At 40.7% G+C, this 18,642-nt stretch overlaps 1 protein-coding gene across 1 annotated transcript; it reads right to left on the minus strand.

Annotated features, from left to right (window-relative positions):
* Window positions 1-1,034: 1,034 nt before the first annotated feature.
* Window positions 1,035-18,286, minus strand: LOC102296847 (junctional protein associated with coronary artery disease). The gene is made up of 4 exons (XM_005918063.2): window positions 18,117-18,286; window positions 11,313-11,745; window positions 5,325-9,214; window positions 1,035-5,109 (listed from the first exon to the last, which is right to left on the minus strand). The coding sequence occupies exons 2-4, from the start codon at window positions 11,636-11,638 to the stop codon at window positions 5,099-5,101; spliced, it is 4,227 nt and encodes a 1,408-aa protein (XP_005918125.1). The 5' UTR covers window positions 11,639-11,745; window positions 18,117-18,286; the 3' UTR covers window positions 1,035-5,098.
* Window positions 18,287-18,642: the final 356 nt, after the last annotated feature.

Here is an 18,642-nt window from a genome sequence, read left to right on the forward strand (position 1 = left end):
TTATTTGAAGCCATTCTGAATTAGATTTGCTTCAATATTCAGGTTCATTGTCCATGCTGTCAATCCATACAAGACACAGAAGCTAGATGTGTGTGTGTGTGTGTGTGTGTGTGTATACTCTATATATACTATATATATATATATAGTATATATAGAGTATATATTAGTGACCTGTTGTTTTTCTAGGCTCTTAATAATAAAGGTAGAGACAGCACTGCACAGTAGCAGTCAAAATATTTTAGCTACTGAATTAGCATCATATAACTATATAAGGAAACACTATTCTAGTAGTACAGACTTTATAATTTAATTAAGTAGCAGTGTATTAGCCCCTAATGTACAACAATCAACAGTTTCGTTTAACTGAAGGCGTGCAGGTGTAATTTTTTTTTATATATTTACCTGAGCTAGCTCTTATCAAGGTTACAGGCGACCATTTTGAAAGTTCAACACTGGGAAAAGTACCACCTCAGTCTTTGAGACAACTTTCAGTTAAAAACGAGCACCAGAAAAAATGTTCAGAGTCATAGTAAGAAACAAAGGTAAGACCACGACAAACCTTTTCTGAAAAAAGTCCAAAATTCCAGTTTAAATGTCCAGAGAAAGCTAACTAAACTTTAATTAGCTTTCTGTAAATAACACTAACTATGGCATTTTACCATTAAAGACTGGGAACTCTTGAAAGTGTGAAACAGGACTGAAATAAAACCTTTTACTGGTTTATTATTTATGGCCACATCCAGAGTAAAGTATATAAAAAAATACTATACAGCTATACTGTGTAAGTAACCATTATACTGGCTAATATAGTGGAGGTCACCCTCCTGGTGTCAAAACACTTTCATCTGTCAGTGTTTTTAATGTCGCAGCTGATCCTTGTAATTTAGCTTGCACTCCAAATATGGTAACTGTCAGAAGCTGCATGTAGCTTAAGAAACAACGCTGCAGTGCCTTTGTACACTGTGCCCATGAACAAAAAACACCCACAGCGTAATGAAAAGACAGCCTACCTATATTGGGATCAATAAAGTATCATATAAGAGGAAGCAGTAATCTGACTTTTCACTCTCATCTTAGAAAAAAAAGATGGCACACAGAGGAAATTGAAGAGGATGGATGCCCTCCAAGTCTCCCAGAGAGCATGCTGGGAGGTTTTTACAAGGTTCAGCTCAAGTATTGTCTTTGCCAACGCTTTGATCCAGCAAGTGGAGCTCAGTGTGACAGTCTGGCACGGTAATTGGGCTGAAATTGCCAGCACACAAGTGAACATGTGTGAAAACACTCGCATATTTGTGCTTATACACGTATGCTTGCTTTCCATTGCCTTAGCATTGCTCAAAGAATAAAAGTCAGCTCTTTGAAAATGAAACATTTCCATAATAATGACTTACCCACTCGAGGAGCCCAGTTACTTTTTTCTCTCGTTTTTCATATTGCGGGACAGTGTCAGCAGCTGAGATCAGATGCCTCATGTGCAAGCTCTAAAACAATGTATACAAAGCCTGTATGGCAGCATCACCAACACACAATTTTCATTTTCTCAGATCACTTTTCAGATGTATAATTTAGCTCCAGAGATGAACCTGTAAAGGGGCCACCAATGTAAAAACTTTTTCCAAAAACCAACATGATATCAGAGTAATGGTAACTGTAACTGGTTCTGCTTTTATATACATAACTGGTTTCGTTTGTAATATAAAAGCCTTTATCATATATTGTATTTCATACATATGCACCCCTTATTATCTTTGCTCATGTCCTGGCGCATATGTGATATAAGTGCACATTTCTAAAAAAAAAATAAAAAAAATAAAAATTGCATACATACAGACAACAGCAACTGTCACAAACACCATTTTCATGCAAAGAGTTTATTTATGAATCAGACTGCAGTATCATACAACAGTAGCACAATCATATGACTATGGATTATGCTCATATTTATAGATACAAAGATAAAGGCATGTCTTAAAAGAAAAAAAATGAATGAGTTCTCTTTTGATTTACTCTAAAAATAGCTTTTAAATACTTGGCATAGTTTTGTAAATTAAATTATGAAACATAATGTTTTGCCCACTGGTTTTACTATTGGAGTACCAAATGCAAATATACTTTATGAAAAACATTTTTTTTTCCTCCTCTCTCTTGCATTTCATGCAAGGAAGAAAAAAAAGATGTCAGTGAGTACAAAAAGCACTTAAATCTCATATGAAAATAGAAAATATTACAAGTGTGCATAATTACTTCATGTTGCACATAACCTGCAGTACAAAAAGTCAAACGACACTATGTTCAAGTGTACCTGACATGCCAATTATTGGGGGAGGGGGGCGTATGTACTGAAATAGCTATTTAAATGTCGTCAGGGGCAGTTTATACACCAGACTAAGGCGAGGCCCTTTAGTCTTCAGAATGAATTGAAAATGAGATGTGTTAGTAATTATGGGCGTGCCAGCTTGTCCTCCCTGTGATGCTGACTATGAGCTTGTCTTGAAGCACTGACCCTCCTCTCGTACTTATAATAAATTATGCTTTTTGTATTGTTTGAAGTTCACAGTTTTGGATTCAATGTTCCTACAGATAAACAGCATGAAGAGCAGAAACTATCCGCAATGCTACTGTACCTCTCCAGCCAGAGGGATGGCAGAACAGTAAGTTGTTGGTACAAACCTAAGGTATGAAACAGTGCTTAGTACGTTAATATTTGGCATTTCCTGGAGTGTAATGTAATGCACACATCATAAGGCGACATGATTATTTCGGATTTACATGAAATGTTTGAAATACCAAGACAAAGGTCTGAGTTGATAAAAATGCTACAACTGCAAAATGCTACATAACAGTAAGTTGATGGTTAAACAGTGATGGATTCCTACAGATCTCTTAAATATGTTACACCAGTGAAACAGTCCTTTTATGAAAACAAAGAAAACCCACGTACCTGCAAACTTGTTTTAATCCAAAAGGCAATTTTTTCAATCATCGTTTAGCTTTAGACTCATAATTTAAAATTTATTTTAAAGAAACATTATGCAGATATGTGGTTTTTAGCCTAAAATTGCATCCTACATTGCATCTTTTAGTGCAATAAGCGTTAGTGACAGCACAACAATTTACACAAAATGAACACGCCGTGAGATGAAAGAAACGGAGGAAGAAAGGAGGCGGTTAGAAGGAAGAGGAAACGAAGGAAGGGTGGGAGGAAGGAAGGAAAAGAAAAAAATTCCCAATTTTATTTCTAAACATGTTTTTTTTTTTGTGGAACCAACAACAGAACGATACATGATTCAAACTGGAAGACATACAAAGACAGAAATAAGACACAGGCCATGTCTGACCACCAACGTACAGCTGAGATGGATTGATGTGTCAAATATCACAAGGAGCGTCCAACACTGACTCTGTTAGCATGTGAAAGAGCACTATCAAACAGGAAATCATGGCACAATCAGAAAGTTTCCATCAGGTTTAACTCCTGCAGTGATGAACCCTTTTGCTCACTCAAACCAAAATCGTGTGATCAAGGCACACCACAGGGCCATCCCTCCTTATACCGCTCTGTTAAGATTTTAAAGCACTAGAAAATTATGTATACTCTCAATATGATACTATACACTTGTATGATACTTTCAGCTTGTTATAGGTGTGGAGAAATAAAATGTCATGGTTAAATACAAAATTTCTCTTAAAATATTTAAAATATACTTTATTTTGTACATTATGCAAACTGATTAACAATTTGATGATAACAAAAATAAATATTCCGTGAAATGTCGCCTCTTTGCGAAACAGATGTATGAACATAGATATATATGTAGATATATCTATATCTATATATATATCATGAAGTAAAGCACCCACCCCCTGTTAAGCGCCCCTATACCCTGACACGAATCCATTTCCCTGTAATATGATCTCAATGACACGTTCACACTTAAGACTCCTGACAATGGTTCCTACAGGTAGCTCCACTACACCACTGACCTGTTTTTACAATATTGCTCTACATATCTTTTTTTTCTTGTTGTTGTTCTAAATCCTTATATCGATCTTTAATGTTTATCAAGGTTGCTTAAACCATCATTTAAACTCAATCTGTGCCCTTATTGCTTCCTGAAATTACCTGGAAATGGGAGCTATAGATTGAACTTGATCAGGGGACTAATCAGAGACTTCACCTTATCCAACCAGGAATCGCACATCTAGTTAAGAAAGGCAACTCTCCCCCTCTAAAGTAGGGCCAATGTTATCTTATAGTTTACTGATCTGTCATGCCATGTGGTATAGAGTCACTCTTCACTGAAGAGCTATGGTTGCAGAGTTATGGTTGCAGTGTGTACAAAAGCAATGAGAAAGGGCACAATGTCATTCAGTTGTTTTTGTTTTTTTTAAAAAGAAAGGCTGATTTATCTCATCTGAAAATCAAAACAGTTCTTTAGCCAAAGACAGTGATGTCCAGTTCTAAAACAGCTGTCGCCTTACCACAATCAAATACGCAGGTTATTTTGGTGTAGTTTAAATGCAACAGAACATGTTTGTGACAATAAACCCCTCTATGTCTACATTAGGTTAAACATAAACACTTACATTCATAATCCTCAACAACTCGCCCGTAAACAAACAGAAACGTTCAGGTATGCGAAAAATGTTTTCGCTGCGGACATTTTCAGAAATTCTAGTATGCACGACAGAATTGCATAATGTCTGCCAATGAGAAAAGCATAGGGAGGATAGAATAGAAAGGACAAGCCGCTACAAGACTAACTAGTAGAAACCCTATAAGAGGATGGGGTTGGGGATGGAGGACGGATGGGGTAGTGGGTAGTCAGTTTGGGAAGGCTGGGGTGGGATTCTGGGTGGAAGTTGCCCCACAAGTTAAAGAGGCACCTCCCTTTGGCAGTGGAACAGCACTCTTAGTAGTCAACGCAGCGCCGAGGGTGAGGGTGTACACAATGCTCTTGTCGGACAAGAAGGCAATTTCAGTGTCAAGATGAGATGAAGGCATTCTAGTAGGCAGCCAGGTCACAGTGTTGGAGCTAAAAACCTCAGATGGAGATGGTGGACGCAGTCTTTCTACACTGTCTCCCCTCGGCTGGGATCATTGGGGTTCTGGGACATGAGGAAGAAAGATATTTATTCACAAAGGAGTATTTTTTTTTAGCAAAAATCCATTATCTTATGAATCAAAATTGTCTAATTGGGCAAAGGTTTTCAAGCTCCAAAATCAGGAAAAATGACAAAACCGCATAAAAAAAAAAGTAAACTCTCTTATCATCTTTACATCCACCAGGCTTCACTTCTATGCCATTATAGGCAATAATTACCTGAGAGAGGTGACTCCTGTTCATCTTGCAACACTGTCTCGGGGCTCTCCTGTGAGTTGGTGACCTCTTGCTCGTTGTCTTTGTCCATATGAGGAGCAGGGTCGAACTCCTCTGCTTGTTCTTCCTTGCCCTCCCCTTCTGCCTCTGTCTCCCCTTCCCCAGAGTCAGTACTCCTGATGCTTAAGCGCCTCACACGATACATAACATCCACATCTCTCATCCGGGCGAGTCGCTCAACTGCCACCCGACCTGGAGAAATAGCCAGTTTGTTCTGCAATGCTTCAATTCGCTGTGAGGGGCCCTTGCTCCTCCGCTCACCCTCCAAGCTAAGAGATAGTCTGCGGTCTAGGTTCGGGGGAACGGAAAGTGGCAGTCTATCAGGCGGAAACTCAGGTAACCCAGGGAGGTCTCGCCCTAGATGAGTCCGTAGACCAAGTCTATGCTCTGGGAGAGCAAATGGCTTCTTCTCTTGCTCCTGCTTGTCAACTGGCGTTGCATTGTCTTGTTCCTCAGTTTTCACTTCAGCTGTCCGTTTGCCTGCACTGCCTTCAGGTGTTTCTCCTGCAGTGGCTTCTTTATCTTCTGATTTTTCTTCCTCAGTTGCTGTTTCATTAACACTCTGTTCCTCTGTGACTTGGGGGTCTGTAGGCTGATCAGCTGCTAATACTGTGGCTGCAGAGGAGAGATCCTCTGTGGCTCCATCCACTGGTATGCTCTCAGCAGGATTAACTATGCATAAATTGTCCAAGTTTTCTGCCTGAGCATTGTCTGTTTTTTCACCCTCTCCCACATTCTCCTGTGTCAGTGAATGCTGCTCTGTTTTTTCAGCACACACTTCAGACCCTGACTGATTTGAACATGATGCATTTGGCTCCTCTATTTTTGTATCTTCTGCTGGACTTTCTAATGCAGTGCATTGTGGCGGACTGCCATTTTGATTGGCCGAGCTGTCTGAGCTGTTCTCCTCGTGAAGTGGAGGCAATGGACCCTGTCTCATCTGATTCTCAAGCTCTCTTTTACAAATAGGACACTCCTCCTCTGATTCAGCACTGAGATCTTGAAGAGTCTCTGTGTCATTAGGTCTGGAATGGCCTGCGGATGCTTTACTGGCATCCGATGGGTCTCTAGACTGACGCAAAGTCTGGCATATGTCTTCATAATCTGGAGGACTAGTGAGTGTAGAGGCATCCTGCATGGGCTGTCTGTCTGCCCATGGCACCTCAGCTGCTGTGGTGTGCGTTGTTGGACTAAAGTCACAAAGAGGTGTTTCGATAGGTTCATCTGGCAGGTCTAATTTTACTGTCCTGCCATCGTTGCTCCTTCTGCGTGAAAGATGCGCAACAACCCTGTATTCTCTGAAGCCCGTCTCCCGAGGTGGCACCGGGAGCTCCTCCCTAAGCTGCTTGCTGAAGGTTACCGACTTTGTTGCAGGCCTGGAGAAGGCGCTCTTCACTTCCCTGTATTCTGGGTCAACAGACCAGCTTACTGCACTGCGCCTAAGGCTGCTGGGCTTGTTGAGAGGTTCTGATGTCAGTCGGATTTTGATACGCTCAGGGATCTGGACGGAACCGTTTGGGACTTTATTGCTGGCAGTACCTAGCTCCAAGATGTCTTTGTAGGCCTCGTTAAGGTCCTCAATGCACTTGTCAACACTGGGCTGTTTGCTGCTCTGTTGCTGCTGCTGATCCTGGACTTCTTTTTTAATGGTCTCCAGCTCTTTGACTGCATCCCATGGTCGCTGGGTGGCCGGTTTCAAAAGGAACGGTTCAAATTTCTCCTGTCCTGTGTTTGCTGCTGGTTTGATCTCCTCCACATTTCCTGAGGGTGGTACTGCTGGCTGCTGAGCTGTGCTCTTGTTCAGCTGGTTGGAGAAGGTGGAGGTCAGGGAGAAGGCGCTGTTGCTTGAAAGTTTTAGGCTCTTCACTCCCTTTATGGGAAAACTGAAGGCAGTGCCCACTACCCCGCCGCTATCAGGGGTTACTTCGGTGCCAGGAGGAACAGGGTCTTGTTGTGCTTCCTTGTTTTCAGGGCCAGCTTTTCGGGCCTCTGGGCTAGTTTGTGTCTCCTGGTCTCGATACTGGTTTGCAGGCCAGGATCCTGACAGCTTCAGCTCCTTGTAATGATTTATTTTAGGGGGTCTACAGGGTAGTTTTTTAAACATTTTGCTGCTTGCTCTACTGCTCGTTTTGCTGCTCGCTATGCTACCAGTTAGTGCTTGCAGCTCAGCTTCAGCTGAAGATGTGCTTTGGAGACTTTGGTTTGTTAAATGGCCAGTTTTGTTGCCACTGGGACTGTCAGCTGGGTCTGGCGACTTCTCGTTGTTATTATTCTGATCACGAATTGTCCCAGTGAGCTGCGGAGTAACAGGGACAGACACCAAACAAAAAATTGTTTCACTAAGCCTCTTTTTAAGATTCTTGGTTTTGTCTTTCTCCGGTGGTTCAGGTTGCTCTGCCTTTTTTACTTCTGTCACAGTTTCAGATACACCCTGGTCAGCCGGCTTACACGGAGGTGGCGGTGGTTTACCCAGAATAGATGAAGGTAAAAATGGAGTACGGGTTTGCTCAGAAGCTACACTGTCACTTTTTTTTATTCCCCTGTTGGGCCATCGATTACTGCTGTCGCTGTCACCGGGAGCTGTTTTTCGGGTTTCGGTATTGAGAGCTGGCCCCTGTTGGGGAGGAAAGGCACTATCATGTGTAGATTGTCCTAAAATCTTAGCGGACGGAATCTCTTTGTTGATGTTGCGCATCTTGTCTATATCTGTTAGAGAATTTCCGCCAGGCCCTCCTGAGATTTGTTTTGCTCTTGAGTCTTCAGTGGGTAACTGTCGGGCATGACCTGGTTGTTCTTCATGTCCAGAAGAAAGTACCTGTTTTCGATAGGACGCACTACGTTCTCCATAAGGTTCCAGCCAGGAACTACTTGCCTGTCTGTAAAACCACCTTCCGGGATCTGAGCTTGGCATCTGCAAAGCTTCTGCCCTCCATCTTAAGTTTGCCATTTCATTGCGGTTAACTGAAACTGCTCTTGGGGGTAGGGCTCTTCTATAAGATGGGGGTGGGATGTAGCCAGGAGGCTCCATTCCAGTGATGGCAGAGTGTTGTGCGAAATAGTCTTGTCTTAGGTCCCCACCCCTTGGATAATAGATAGGCCTGTCTTTTTGTTTGACACCCTGGTCAATAGCAAGCATTTCTGCGCTACCCCTAGTCTGCTGGTGAATCTCGTATGATGGAGGCTTTAAAGGCCTGCTGAACCTGGGCTTTGGTAAAAGTGCAACATGGCTGCTTGGCCCAATACTCCTACCCCACCGGTCCCGGCCGCCGCCATAGATGTACCTACTGTATGGCCCAGAGAAGACAGTGCTGCTTATCCTCTGTCTATCAGGTAGACTAGGCCTTGATGGAATGAGCTCTCTGCTGTCACGTCCATCAGGTGACAAAACTCTGGGAAGAGACTGAGACTTTGCTTTAGTTCTAGGGTGAAAAAAACCCTCCGGTGTCCTCAGTCGGTAGTAGTGGTCCTGAGCCCACCGTTCCCCATCCCCATCTGATAGCTGCCTTCCCAGGCCCACAGCAGGCCTCCATTCCTCTGTTCCAAGGCTCTGGCACTTCCTCTCCCCAGTCACTCTCAACTGACCAGGGCCTGCATCTGGGTCCCTTAGCCAGGAAATGTCCTCCCATAGCTGCTGCGCTTGCCTCTCTGCCCTGTATTCCTCTGCTGTGATCAGGGCCTGTGGCCTCCACGCTCCAGCAGAGGCCCTCAGCTCCCTGCCATCAGCATAGTCCAGAAGGATGCTGAAGTCCTGACCTCGCCTCCGCCAGTAGGAAACATCCCTATCGTCATGGCTCAGCGGCTCTGAATAAGTCAAACTGGGAACATCGTAGAACCTATAAAAGAAAAAATCTCAGTGTTAATAAAACAATCTAATCTTTTAACAGTGTTTCTTTCATTACAGAGGTTATTAAATGAGTTGCGGCTAAACAGCATCAGAACCATCAGGCTGCGACATACAGACAAAGAAAAAATTATCTAGAATGAAAGGAGTTAATACCTAAAACATATTTCACAATATTGTATTATCTCAGTCTATTTGATAATAGATTAAAACAATTTCATCCACTTGAAATGTGATCACTGGTAAATATTAAAAGAGGCATGCCCATGCCAGTCCCAGACATGTGCTTTTGCTTTGCCAGTATAGGTGTTCCAAACAACCTAATCAAAGAGAGCCAGCACATATGAGCCAGAAATGCTTAAGTCAGCAGCTCCAAAGTCCCCTGAAGACACCACAAAATTGCAATGCTACTGCAATATGATCTGCATATTAAATTGTGCTGACCTTATCTTGGAAACTGGTCATCTGGATGGCAAATACCACTCTTTAAAAAAAAAAAAATCTGACGCAAAAGAGAAAGTGGCTCTGTCCCTCTCATTATTTTATCACATACTTTAGGAACCATTTTAGCCTACAGTACATATAAAAACCTTTAAACCAAAAATACAATAAACTTTAAACCTGCATTACTGTGTTACACCCAAAGTGAAAGAGTAAACTAGAAAAAGAGCCTTTTTTAATTGTTTCTCATGTAAGTATGCATGAGCAACAATCATCCAACCAAAATCATTTGTATAATTTTAAAAATGCTTGATGAAACTAATATGAAATGGCAACTGTGTGACGAGTTACTGTTGGCAGGTTCACAACAGTGGTTCCAGTACAGTGTGATAAAGCACTGCTGCCTGGAGATAAATTTAGTTCTGGTCCCATAATCACCTCTTGGGTTTGGGATAAGGCCGTAGTGCGTGCTTGCGCTGCTAAAACAACTATTTTAGATAAAATATATTACTAAAAATATATATATATTTAATGACAACACATCTAAAAAAAAGTCTATGTACACTGAGGGATTTTCCATTACACTGAATTTTATGATTTTTTTTAATTAGTTGTCATCAATAAATATTCCCCGGGTCATCACTCACATAAATGCACGTTCTTAGATGCCCTGATGACAGCTGATCATAATGAGGAAGGGACTGCAGGCTTAAATGCTTGTTGAAATTCAATTGTAACCATCAGTTCTTTCAGAAAAACATATTAACTACATTTTCCCAGTGTAATTATAAAACTGTTTCATGCAAAGAATCATCTGCCGCTAATGCAGATGAATAAAATATAAATGTATCTACACACGACACACACAGGCCACACTCACACACATATATTATAATATATATATATATATATATATATATCATATAATTATATTATATATATATATATATATATATGCTTGATTATAAATATGTGTAATAGTTTTTAAAAAGTAACATCACAAAAAGAAGACTGAATAAACAATTAGCCTCTGTCCAGTATCTGCAGTGCACTAAATCCCTGTTAGTCATTGTACTCATTCATTTAAGCAGCAAAGTCAATGGATCATCCTCAGCAGCATATGCTACTGTATGGCTGAGGGGAGCTGCGCTGTGCACACTTGCCCAGCAACATGCTTACATCACAGAGCACGTGCTGGGCGTGATTCAGTGTGCCAGTGTTTACAGTGGAGTGATTACGCGCCTGTCTTGAGGCATGTTCAGTCCTCCTCAGTTTGCTCTCTGTCTAGTGCTGCTGTTTACATCTGCCTGCCGGGTGGAGGCTGTGTAGATGATTCCAGTGCCTGGGTGGGCTCCACAGAGATGCAAACCATATCTCTGTGCAGGCATGTACACAGCTCAAACGACTGCAAAGGCACCTTTCATAATTCCTCATATCCCAGCATAAGATATGTCAGTAGTGCTGCTGCAGCCACAGTGTTCTGCAGCTCTGGAAGGAAGGGAAGAGGAGGAGAAAAAAACCCTGCGCAGTGCAGACTCAGTTTTGCATGCAATACTGACAGGCCCCAGTGAGAAGTGGGGGGAGGAAAGAGAGGGAAAGGGAAGGTGCAGGGCGTGGGGGATTGCAAAAGAGAGGGAAAAAACACTCACCCACTATCTGTAGCAAGAGAATCACCCAAGGGCTGAGTGTCACCTAGGATACCGATGCCGATTTCTTTTCTCCTTTGGTTCCTATCCCCACACTCGATGTCTATGCTGGGGTAGCCCTTCACCAGTGCCTGCCTGCTGCCATAGATGCCAGTGATAGATGCCCCCCGGTCTGCCTCATACCCGTTCAGCGTCCCCCGGCCAGCCCTGTTGTCCACAAGTTCACGCTGGCAATCAGCAGGGCGCTTGTCAAAAGGCGTGGCAGACGGAGGGTCGCTCTTCGGCAATTTATATCCGTGCGAAATGAGAAGGTCCTCCACGCTGTACATGGTGGTGTCTCTCTCACTTCTGGGCAGGAGGGCAAAGGTGGGTGTGTTGCCTTATGCGCAGTGCTGCTGGTGGAAGCTGGAGCACGGCTGCTCAGCAGAGGCCATCACTAAAGAGAGGACAAGGGAAGAGGTAGAAGAGGATTATTTCTGCATGCAACTATATCTGAGAGGAGCCACTTTCGTAAGAAAGAAAAAGGGTGGGATTCCTTGTCAAAATGTGTTTAAACTACTTCAGCACATGCTATATTGACATCTCCACAAGTCTTTTCTTAAAATTAAACACTAACATGAGCTAAACATGAATTTTTCTCCCAGACATGATCTTGCTTCTGTCGGCAACCCCGGATGTACAGCCACAGTTTTAAAGCTGAATTTAAAGCTCACTATCTGAACACCGAAAAAGTCTATAAACCAGAAAGTGTGTGTTATGAGCCACACCCCTTGTTCTTTCCAATGACATTTTATCAACTTTCCCAAAGTGCCTGAAACCATTATCTAATGTAACAATTGCCAAATTGAGAATTGTTCTCATCCTATTAAACCACTGTTTACATAATGATTTCTCTACCCTTTGTCAGACAGCAGTGCAGTGGAAAATTTGATAACCGCAAAGCAAGCAGGTTTTAGGTGGAATATTCGTCATCAGTCATGACAAGCACTTATTGTTCTCCAGAGACTCAGAGCAAGCAGTTATCTTAAAAGAAACTGCAACATATTCTTATATATTAAGTTATAAGAGATTAAATACCTCACCGTACAATCAGTCAGTTTCAAATATGCTTAAGTAATCACTACCAGTGTTGTTGCATCATATATCTGCCTTCTTGCTAACTTATTAGTGCTGCACACCACTCCCATATGCCATCAGAAAAAGGAAAATACTGGGTATTATATACCCAGTATAAAATAATCTACACAATATATACTTTCCCGCATGCCTGTGCTGTGTGTGAGCACACACAGTGTGAAGGTTGCCAGATTTCTTACATCCTAATGGCATCAGAAAAAAGTTTGATGCATTAATGGCGTTTGATCAAATTGATTTAGGTCTTGACTCTTAAACTATAGTTCAAAGATGAAGTCTGAGTTGCAGCGTCAACAATAAAAAATTATGTGAACTTTAAATAAAAATGTGAACGTTAAAAAAAAAGTAATTTTTTTTTTTTAAATAGTATTTTAACATTTTAACTTTTACTGCTCTGATTCCAGTCTCTTATTATCATGTATGTTCTTTAATTTATCTTAGATTTCTCTTCCCTAGAAAAAGGCCCCAATGGTCACATCATATTGTCTTTTTTTCATATATATTCTCTCACAAAGACGTTGCTGGCTTAAAAATCAACCAAGCCCCAAACTTTCTAGATCACCATGCAAAGGTATAGCCATCGTCACAAATCAGCAACAAAAAGCAAAAAAAAAACATTTCCTGGTTTTCCAAAACTCTCTCATAATGTTGTGGTGATTAATTAATTTCTATAAAGCAGAATACTTTGATGAGTTTTATAAAGCATAAAAAGGCGATTATTTTCATTAACAAGTAAAATGATGATTACCGTCTAAGTAAATCAACAATTTACGAGTGTGAAAAATGTCAGAAAATGGCCAGAAATGCCCATTAGGCTCAAGCCTGGTGTCATAGTATAGAGTATGAATAACATTTAAATTCCCATGATATTCTGAGTAATGATGAGTATGACATTTAAATGATTTAGACGCTATTTTTCACATGGCGTGTTTAGATTATCACACACTAAATCACAAAGGTGAGTCTTCGACTTACTTGTTCTGTTAGAAAAATCGAGACAAATAAAAAAAGAGAAAAAAAAGCAGAAACTGGGGAGTTTAGTCCTAAAAATGTCTTAAAAACTTATTCTAACATGACAGTACTTCAGTACAAAACCAGTTATTTATTTTTAGCTCAAAACAAACAGCAACAAGTAGGAAATAAATAAGACTGCTTTTGTATTGGTGCTCGAATGTAATGTAAATTTCACTGTCTGTTAGTTTGTTCATTTGTTTGTGTGTACATGTGAATGCACAACCACACCTGCCTGTCTGATATATTAATTAGTGGTTGTAACAGTCTGTCCTGTATGGAAGCTTGTTTCTGCCTCTAAAAAAAACCAAAAAACAAGTATCCATAACTCGAAATTTCGAGTTATTTTCTTGAAATTTCGACTTATTAACTCGAAACTTCAAGAAACATAACTCAAAATTTGGAGAAACAAATTTCGAGTTACTTTTCTTAGAGTTTCTTAGAGTTAGCTCTGCCAATCAGTAATCTACGTGAATGATGTCACTTTCTTGTTACCCGGAAGCACATGGCGCAGAGTAACGTACACTAAAAACCGGATCGCAACAAATTGGCGCTTTCGCAAGTACGTTTGCTGATAGTAACGCCATGTGATTCAGCTAATAACACAAGGATTTCATCATTTCTGAAGCCACGCTGAAAATACTCAGCAATCTGTGCATTCATGACTGAATGTAATAATGGTAGCTTAGCTGTAGCATTTGTACCTGAGGGCGTCAGCTTCCAGGTAACAAGGAAATGACGTCATTCACGTAGATTACTGATTGGCAGCGCTAATTCGAAATTTCGAGTTACTTTTGTCAAAATTTTGAGTTAATAAGTCGAAATTTTGAGAAAATAATTTCGAGTTATGAATCCTTTTTTTTTTGTGGCAGAAACGGGCTTCCATAGTCCTGCCTGCAGATGACAGCGGATGGCTTATAAAACATTAACAGAGTGATCAAAGGCTTTGCACACAGTAGCATTTTGGCAAATCATAGACTTGAATAGTGGCTCACTTTCCATTATGAAGGTGTCACTTAAAGGACAAGTGTGCTGTTGGATCAAAGATGTTGGTGTTAAAATATACTTATATACACAACTCATCTAGGAATTGATCATAGCCAAACACTTTTACTTATCTCTGTGCTGGAAACTGCTGAATTGCAGCTCCATTAATGTTTATATTAACATAGATTAAGGGTGGAGGTCATGTGACAAAGTAAAAAACAAAAGAATTAATCTAAATCAAAGATGTGCAGACAGAGTAACATCTGACCGATAATAGTTTGCAAGGCACAAACACTGCATTTACAGGGTCTCCATGGACGTTATCAGAAAATTGTGCAGTGTGCGAGAGAAAAATGCACTTTTTTATAACTTTTAATAAAACTACATTATTTTCATCATATATAAGATGAAAATAAGCTTCTTTATATTTGTGATGCATCTTGACTCATCTCAGAAAACGGACAATTGCTGCTTTTCTTCTATCCAAAACATTATGACTATGTCATAAAAGGCCATCACATATGTTTTAATGTTACAATCCGAGATTTTTTTCTTTCTTGTTTTTTGGAAGCAACTCAGTATTCTCAATAAATATTAGAGCTCAGTCAACAAAGGCTTTTTAAGACCAATACTGGCACCAATATTTTTTGCAATTAAAAAATTGTATATTCCAATCAGCTGATACATTTTTTCTTTCTGCAGACACACAAAACCTACAGAGATTTCCCTAATATTTCTTATTTGAAGTTGTTTATTCACTTGTTTACACTTTGCTTGGGTCAGCTGGCTGTTGTGTTTTTGGTGTTTGAAATATTTTTTGCCACAGGGAAGCTTTAGAGTGCCCTCTGCTGAACAACCCTTTTAACATGGTTGAAGGTAGCTTCACTCATCTCCTCTTTACTTTTTAAATTTAAATTTATTGGCTGATATTGATAAATCATGAAATATCTAACATCAGCTGATAATCAATTTAAGTCCACATACAAACACTACAGCTTTGTACAGGTTTTGTTTTTTTCACTCTTACTCTTTTTTACCCTTTTACATCAAAAGGTGTTAAAGACAGCTTAAGGGAGAAAATTGTATCATTATATTATTTCATTCTCAAGGAATCAGTTTGATTATTTCCTTGACACCCCCCCCCATCTATCAATACCAAAACATGTTGTTCCAAGACTATCAGAAAATCCATCTGGGAAGCTAAAACCTGCAAATCTCTGCCTTTTTTCATTAAAATTATTTAATTCATTCTAAATATACTTGATTGATATATCACCTTAATATTGGTTTTGGTTTGCTGACAAGTAAGATGGCATTTAACAAGGTCAACTTGATGTATTATCTGTTGTGTAACATTCATTTTATATTAAATATAAAAAAAAATAGCGTCAGTGACAGCTAAAAGTAAGTTTCATTCATTCATTTCATTTCAAATCTTGTTTACGATGCCAAATTGTTTTTTGTTTTTTTTGTTTTTTTAAATTGTGTCAGTATCAGCCCTGTATTTATTCTATTACTTTTTCTTTCATTAATTTAAATGATAAAATAATTTGTTTAGCTCCAAACTTTACTTTATTAGTGCAATGTTACTGTAGGACACCCAGCACGCATTCCATAAAGAATCACTGCATTCAAATCATTTGGAAAATTCTTCTTTTCCTCTTTTTTCCTCTTGACCTTAATGTGACCTTAACATTTTCCCTCCATAACTTTGTCCACTTTGCAGTTAGGAGTTACCCCTGGTGTGGGAGCTTATTTTATACTGTACTATTCAGTGTAATGCTTCATATCAGCCCAAATCCTGCAGGATAATTAATGCTGTCCAGATGCAAAGAGCCCAGCAGGAATCCCCCACTTTAAAACCACACTGTATGGGACCATATTTTCAAGGACAACAGGAGTGAAAATTGATTAGCCAATTTATTAATGTCATTGAAACTTCACTGACTAAACAAGGCTAAACAGAGCCCAAAATAACATTCAAAATCAGCATACTGAAATCTATTCTGATGTAAAAGTCCTCCAACTATTACTGGCTCTTCAAGTGGAGCGAATAGGTAGTGTGGTTAATGCAGCAAAAATCAACTCGAGAGCTTCTTGAATCAGCCAAATCCAGATCCGTGAGGACGGGCTGATATAGAAAAGTAGCTTCCTTTAACACAGAGTTTTATCAGAGAGAACCAGAGCGAGCTAGACACATGGTGGCTCTTTTTTGACAAGGTCACAGCTCCAAATGATTGCAGTGGAAATATGGCACAAGACTTTTTTTTGCATAGCAACAACAAAACTATGATTAATAATCACAACAAAGATATATTTTTTAACATAAACATCACTGATACACCAATGGGTATGAAAGGTTTGTGCCAGGAAGATGAAAAAGTAAGGTCAGCTAATGTAAAAGTTGCTGCTGAGGGTCATTCGTTAGCTGATAACGAGAGAAGTCCTTTTTCTGCTTTTGGAAACATTGAACAATTTTTATGTGAGGACTGTCTGTTGATAACTTCACTGCCTGAAAAACACAACTTTAACTTGGAGGCTGGTGCATGAATTCACTTCTAACTTAATAAATCCAATCTCACTGACCACCCTCCCACCTTAGAATCCTCCAGGAACACCCCTCCACCCGCCACCACCACCCCTCGGTGTGCAGCCAGGCCTGGAAGACTGCATGCACAGGTAGTGGTTACTGTAACGCATCAGCACTAGCAGGCAGCACCACCCTAACTGCTAAGGGAGTGTACCTACATCTTACCTAGTGACAGGGAAAACACAGCGCCACAGATCAGCCTAATCATTAAAAAAAACTGCTTAGCCTATGCAAACTCATTCAAAACACAAGTTCAGCACGTTTGCAATTAAGAGCACCCTGTGATAACTATGTCCATCAGATTCTCCGGGGAAAAAAACATCTCCCTCACCATCATTCTCCCTGGATAACTCACTGTATGAATGAATCATGATTAAAATAGAGCCGTTTTATCATAACACACAGTTATCAATAAAATATCAAGGTTGTGATAGATAGACGGATGCATTGTGCATTATGCATACAGCATGACCTATTATAGCCCTGCTATAGCCTACTGCAGCGTTATATGGCACAGCCTACATAAAATTGACTGCTATGAAATGATTTTTCAAATCAGCTCCCAGTAGGCTACCTGCTTCACCCAGTGCCGCAAGTCCAGCGCCTTCCAGAGAGAGGAAGGAGGGGGGGGTAAAAATCCTCCACCTGCACGCACCTTGAGTTGAATATATAGTCAGCGGTCATGTTTTGACGAAAGCCGCTTGGCCAAATTATAACCCCATTGCAAAAAATTCCCCGAGAAATGCACGCAGTAAAGCAGGGAGCGCACATCCCCGCCTCGCTGCCAGCACCAGCGGCGGCTCGGCGCTGTTCTGTCGAAGGGCGAACATTTTGAGGTGTGTGCAAGTTGACGCGCGGTTAACGAGGAGGTTTTGCAGATGCGAGTGTTTACCAAGACCCGCTGCCCTGCGCTACCACGAAGGCTACGTGAGCCACACACACAAAAAATAGAAAAAGAAAAAAAAAGGATAAGCAACCCCTCCCTAGAAATCTACCAGTGTCGGCAAAGCGGGAACCAGCGTGCTGCAAGGATGCCATAACACTGCAAAAACAGAATAAGGGCGTAGCAACAGAGAGACGCATACCTGGGAAGATGCTTGGCGCCGCCGTTGCAGTTCCCCTGCGCCCAGCTTCAGCTGCTGAGACTGAGAGCACTGCACAGAGCCTGAGCCGAGCATGCCTATTGGTAGGCAGAGACGCGCTGGTTGCTGGCTGCCTGGACTGGGCTCTCCTCACTACAGCTGAGGTGGGGTGGGCTCCTCACATGCAGGGAGCTAGAAAAAAGGGATGTCAGAATGGTTTCTTCCAAACTGTTTCTCCTAACTTTCCTTTTTTTTTCATAGCAACACTCTTTTTTCTTTTTTTTTCATTCAGTGCTGCTTATAGGCTTGAATGATAAGTACAGACTTAAGGAGTGTGAGGTCTGTCTCCCACTGCCACAAGTGTTTAATGCACTAAATGTTGAAGGAGCCACACCTTTTATGTTTCTGCAGGAAAGGTCAGACACTGCTTGTGCTGAAGTTTGCTGCATTGTTAAACCGATTTGCAATTACCGCTCTATCTTTCCCAGTTTTCCCATATTTTGTTTGTATTGATACCCATGTGTCCCTT

This window comes from Haplochromis burtoni, unplaced genomic scaffold (assembly GCF_018398535.1).
Source record: "Haplochromis burtoni strain Fernald_Lab_line unplaced genomic scaffold, NCSU_Asbu1 Contig_27, whole genome shotgun sequence".
Classification (NCBI taxonomy): Eukaryota; Metazoa; Chordata; class Actinopteri; order Cichliformes; family Cichlidae; genus Haplochromis; species Haplochromis burtoni.

Bases quoted from the DNA above. Each gene is read 5' to 3' on its own strand.
- LOC102296847 (XM_005918063.2), bottom strand. From the start codon at position 11,638: ATGTACAGCGTGGAGGACCTTCTCATTTCGCACGGATATAAATTGCCG. The intron at 9,215-11,312 runs GTGAGTGTTTTT...TTTCTTTTATAG, and splicing joins TCTCTTGCTACAGATAGTGG to GTTCTACGATGTTCCCAGTT.